The sequence below is a fragment of the Harpia harpyja genome, chromosome 3 (assembly GCF_026419915.1).
Source record: "Harpia harpyja isolate bHarHar1 chromosome 3, bHarHar1 primary haplotype, whole genome shotgun sequence".
NCBI classification, from domain to species: Eukaryota; Metazoa; Chordata; class Aves; order Accipitriformes; family Accipitridae; genus Harpia; species Harpia harpyja.
In genome coordinates this window covers 73,348,920-73,354,360 of record NC_068942.1, presented here as the reverse complement: position 1 = coordinate 73,354,360, position 5,441 = coordinate 73,348,920, and the positions used below count along the sequence as shown (strand labels likewise).

At 55.1% G+C, this 5,441-nt stretch overlaps 1 protein-coding gene across 1 annotated transcript; it reads right to left on the bottom strand.

Annotated features, from left to right (window-relative positions):
* Nucleotides 1-343: 343 nt before the first annotated feature.
* Nucleotides 344-4,110, bottom strand: ZBTB42 (zinc finger and BTB domain containing 42). The gene is made up of 2 exons (XM_052783356.1): nt 3,851-4,110; nt 344-2,472 (listed from the first exon to the last, which is right to left on the bottom strand). Exon 2 carries the CDS (start codon nt 2,456-2,458, stop codon nt 1,028-1,030), a length of 1,431 nt encoding a protein of 476 aa, XP_052639316.1. The 5' UTR covers nt 2,459-2,472; nt 3,851-4,110; the 3' UTR covers nt 344-1,027.
* Between the last annotated feature and the right edge of the window lie 1,331 nt (nt 4,111-5,441).

Here is a 5,441-nt window from a genome sequence, read left to right as displayed (position 1 = left end):
ACCTCAGGAGCCCGATATCGAGAGGGGTTATTTAGCTGCTTTAGGGCTGCTGTCCCTCCCCACCAAGGGGGAGAGATCAGCCCCTGGGTGTCGATATGGGAATGAAAATATTCACGTATCATATGATTTTTTCATACGCCCTAGCGCGCATCCTTCAACATTTCGGGAGTGAATATGCTGCAGACAGAAAGAGTTTTTCCATCCACGTTTTATGCTCAAAAGCAGCTTTTCAGTAGGTTAGCCCAGGGAAGAGGATGGGTGGAAGGGGAAAATTTAAGTCAAGTCCTGAGGCAAAAACTTCTCATTCAGATTTTAGGATTGATTGCAGAACTATTCTAATATAATGACCAGTACCAAAGACACAGCCAGGAATCCTCAACCCCCTTTATAATTTGGGCCAATTTAAGGTCTCGTTTAGGTCTGTAACATAAGAGTACATCTGCATACTCTGCGATATGCAGACAAGTTTCTCTACACTGAAATGTATTTAAATCATAGTTCATCTCTTTGGATGTTTCTATGCAACACGCAGAGAGCATTAGGGGAGCTTAACGGAATCCAAATTTTTCTCCGGAATTTGCTGATAATCTTTTTTTCAAACTAAAAAAAAAAAAAAAACCAAGAAAAAAAACCCCAACAAAAAAACCAAAAAACCCTGACCACGAGGCAAGTACTTCCAGCATGAAAACAGATGCTAAATCATTGCAGAATTACTTAGATCATTTCACATTAATAATGTAACATGGGTGCGCAAGAGAAGACCTAAAGAACAGTGCTGGGAAGGGCGGGTGGCAGGGAAGGGGGGAGATGGAGAGATGGAAGGATTGCATTAAAAGGCCTCTGGAGTGTATACCTCTGCATCTTTTAAAGATCATATACCTGAAGTGAGTATCACCAAAATAAAATAAAGGGAGGGAGGAAAAAAAAAAAATTAAAATTCAGATGCTGCCTTTTTTTCCTGTTTTGTTTTAAATGGGCGGAGGGGAAAAAAATTAAAAAAAAACAAAAAAACAAAAAAACGCACTTCTCAAACAACCAAGGACTTTACAAGGCCACAATGAAATTTGCGGATATGTCTGTACAAATCCCCAGACTGCGTGAACCGTCTCTCGCACCACTTGCACCCGTGGGGCTTCTCCCTGGTGTGCACCACTGCGTGGCGGCTGAGGTTGTGGGAATACTGGAAGCTCTTTCCGCACTGGCCGCAGGTGTAGGGCTTCTCCCCCGAGTGAGTCCTCTCGTGCCTCTTTAAGGTGTACATGCAAGAAAAAGTCTTTCCGCAGAGGGTACAAGTGGGGACCGACCCGTCGGGGGACAGGCGGGTCCGGGAGCCGTCCTTGTCGCGGAAGTGAGAGCTCAGGTGGAGCTGAAGGATGTGCGGGCTCGGGAACACCTTGCTACAGAGGGGGCAAATGCAGATATGCCCGGGAGGCACGAGGACGCCGGAGGAGGAGATGTCCGACGAATCCATGTCGTCCTCGCTCTCGTCTCGCTCGTGATCTATATCCTCCTCTCGGGCATGAGAGCTGCCATTCCCCGCAAACATGTGTCCTAACCCTGTCACTAGGCTTTTGGCTGAATTCCCAAAATGCTGACTCTCCGGACTCCTGGCTTCGCCGTCCTCCTGATCTGACAGCAAGTCTTGTTCATCTTTAACAAGTGGCTCGGTACCCTGCTGCTGGCTGTCGGAAGCCAGCTGTCCAAAGACATAGGAGGGGTGTAAGGAATCTCTCCCCGGCACGGGCTTGAAAGACAAATCCAGCGCGCAGTCCACATCACTCGAAGCCAGGGGATGGTTAACAGACCTTTGGGACAAAGGTCCCGTGGAACTATTGACATTAGCCTTTGTTTTTCCAGCTGCTGCGGCGCACGGTTCTGCCTCTGTCGGCACAGAGCTGACACTTATATGATCAGAGGACCAGGCGGGGTGACTGCTGACCTTTTCTTTGCCTGCTGCTCTCTCGTATTCTGCAACGCTGAATTTTTGTTTGTTTCCTGGGTCAAACTCGTGGACCAGGGGCACTCCGGCGTCTAGAAAATGCTCCGCTTTCTCCAAACTAGCCGCCTCATCATTAATCTTCTCTTCCGAACATAATTCTTTATCTTTCAACTTGCCCTTGCAGACTTTCACAATGTCATACATGTGAAGGTAGCTAGCCGCAGCCAGCACATCTTCGACCGGGAGACTGTTGAATTCCAGCTTTCCCTCGTACATGAATTCGAGCAGCAGGCTGAAGGCAGGGGCTGTGACAATGTCACTGTTCAGATGCACAATATCCCTTTTGTCTAACTGGTCCCTGTAGAAAAGATGGAAGTACATACTGCAAGAGGCAAGAACGGCTCTGTGAGCTCTGAATTGAGCTTCTCCAACTAAAACAGTACAGTCACACAGGAAGCCCTGGTGACGCTGCTGACTCAGACACTGCAGCAACTGGCGGCTATGGTCTGGAAACTCCATTCTTCCTTCATAACCTGTTCAAAACAGGAAAAACTTGAATGCTACTGTAAACTAAAGCCTCCTAGCAGCTGTAACAAACAGATCGGCTTTTTGGTAACACAAGCCAAAGAAACAGCCTTGGAGATAACGTTTACTGTTAATTGTCTGTAATAGTTTTATTAAGGGGGGGGGGGCATGGAGAAAAAAAAACCCAACACAACATGCCTCTCATCCTTTCGCACCTGCTCTGAACAGGAAAAACTTGATTGTAAGTAAACAAAAGCTAGTAAAGCAGCAGCCCCTCCAACCTTTGTTTCTCTCACTAAGCACTTTAATAAAATTAAGAGGAGGAAAGCACACGCGGGAGGAAAAAAAAAAAAAAAAAAAAGCATAAACTCCCAGGCTGTCTTCCCAGCAACACTAACTCGGGGCATCTTTTAATAAAGCACATTACCCACGTCACGCACATACACACACGCACATTTAAACTTTATCCTCAGTCGTTATGCACCGAATCACAACAAAACAGCGGCGGCGGGCGCTGGGGAAGAGCCGTTTTTGCAGGGAGGGAGCAGGGCGGGGAGAAGCGGCCCCGGCCCCGGCATGCGGAAAGGGGCGGAGGGGAGGGGGGGTGTCGGGGGGGGAAATAAAAGGAAAAAGTTTCCCTTGAAGTTATTAAAAGCCAAGGAGGGAAATAAGCGGCGTAAGGCCAGCGAGAGGGCAGGGCTGAGCCTGCAGCCGGCTACCTGCGGCGGCCGGGCGCTTACCTTCCCGCGGGGCGCGGCGGAGCCGGCCGCGGGCGCGGAGCCGGGCGGGCAGGAGGGAGCGCGGGCGCGGGTGCGTGCGCGAGTGCGAGCGAGGCGCGGCGGGAGGGAAGGGGGGGGGGGGAGAGAGGCAGGCGGGAGGGAGGGAGGGAGGGAAGGAGGAGTGCTCGGTTTGCTAATTACACCGCAAGCTGGAGAGTCAGCTGCTCTGACTTCACTGCGATGGAAATGCTACCTCCAGCTGTGCGCCTTTTAATGCCATATGTTACTCCAAATCTCGCTACCAGCCAACCACAGCTTGCTGCCTTTTAAAGTTCCAGCAGCCCCATTTATAGCCCGCGATTAAATCCCACAAACTTGCCCCGAGCCCGCCCCCCCCCCTTTTACATACTCCCCCACCCCGGATCCCACCTTCCGCCGCAAAGTTGCTCCCCGCAGCCCGCCGCGGTGACCTTCGCCGGCGCCCGGCTCCGCGCAGCGCGGGGGGGGAGGGTAAGGGGGGGGGGGCACCGCGGAGCCGCTTTTCAGATTCCCCCCTCCCGCCGCCCTTTGCAGCCGCGCTCCCCAACTTTGCAGGGAGGACTTTCCCTTCGCGGGGGTGGGTTTCGCCCTCCTTCCCTCCCTCCCGGCCGGCTCAGCGCCTCCTTACCGGCGTGCGACGGCGGGGCTGGGCGTCCGCATGTGCGCGGCGGTGCGCGGCGCTCCGCGGGTGCGGCGCGGGGCCGGCGGCGCGGCGGTGTTGTGGAGCAGGTTGTTAGCCGGCCGCTCTCGCGATACTTTCCCTCCGAGCCGCGGGTGCGTGTGAGTGCGTGTGTGTGAGTGTGTGTGCGTCTGTGTGTGTGTCCCCGTCTGGTGCACACAATAGCCCCCGCCGCCCCGGCCAGCCCCGCCGGCGGCGGCCGGTGTGCGCTGCCGGCTGCGCCCTCCCCCCCTCTCCTCCTCCTCCTCCTCCTCCTCCTCCCCTTCCTCCTCCTCCTCCTCCTCCTCCTCCCCTCCCGGCCGCTGCATTGGCAGCGCGGCCGTCCCGCTCCCAACTCCGCTGCGCCGCCGCGGAGAGGGCGCGCACGCCCGCCCGCTGCAGCCCGACGTGCCGCGGTGGGCTGCCCGGGGGAGAGCGGGGCCGCCTCCGCGCCCGCGGAGGGCCGGGGGGAAGCGCGGCAGCGGGAGTTGCGCGGCGCCTGCCCCGCGGCGGGGATGGGGCGAGAAGGCGAGGCGCTCCCCCGGATTTATCTTTAGTTGCGCGTCAGCGGATAAATACCAGATGCCTACGGATTTTTCAAGATGACCTTTTCGATAGTTGATTTGAATTTTAAATTTTAATTAGCTGTAAGCCCATCAGAAGTGAGCGCCGTCAGAGGGAGAGGGCGCGGAAGCGCGGGGCCGGGGCCCGGCCGCGGTTCCCAGCGCAGCGCCCGGGGGCAGACCCGGCCGCCCCCGAAATCCGCCGCAAAACTCCGGCCCCCGGAGCCCCCGGTGCCTCCCTCGCCCCGCGGGAAGCCGGCGCGGGGGGACACCTCGGTGCCGGGGGTTGTCCCGGGAGCCCCCGGGCTGCAGCAGCGCCGGGGGGGGTGGGGGGGCGGAGGTGGCCGCAGACCTGAAGCGGGGGCTTGAGGGTCGAGGTCGCTGCTTAGGGTTTTGCTGCCCTTGAAAAGAAAAAGGGATGAGATTGAGAGGGCTGTTAGGTTTGGGTGGGTGGAGGAGGGGGGAGCGGAGGACTGGGGTCACTTCAGAGCTTCCCTGCGCACACGCTGCGTGGTGCCAGTCGCAGTCTCTAGCCCCTGCTTTAGCCTCCAACAAGTAAAGCGGGGAAACTCCTTTCTCTTCCTTCCTCTAGGTTGCCTCGTCTAGATGATAAAATCCGCAGGATAGCAACTTTTTTTTTTTTTTCTTCCCCCCTCTATGTCTTTTCCAAGGCACGACGGTAGCATTAGCACCTTAAAACGTTGGGTTTATCGATTGGTGCATTTGTTACTAATTTAATCCCGTTCTTTGATACTTTATCTTTAGGCTCTTTGTCGCAGAAGTCAGGGTCTACATTGCCGACACCCCTTGTCTCTCACGGACCGCAGCGAACGCCAGGATATTTAGGGGGTTTTTGAGCATTAATGACTGCATTGTCACAAAGCTCTCCTCAGGTATTTGGTAATACTATCGCCCATACCATTCAAATTGGGAAACTCCAGCCCAGAATGTGGAGGTGCCCAGCTCCAGCAAAAGAGTTAAAGGTGCTGGGGTTAAAT

Excerpts from the sequence above, each read along its gene's own strand:
- ZBTB42 (XM_052783356.1), bottom strand. The coding sequence starts at position 2,458 with ATGGAGTTTCCAGACCATAGCCGCCAGTTGCTGCAGTGTCTGAGTCAG.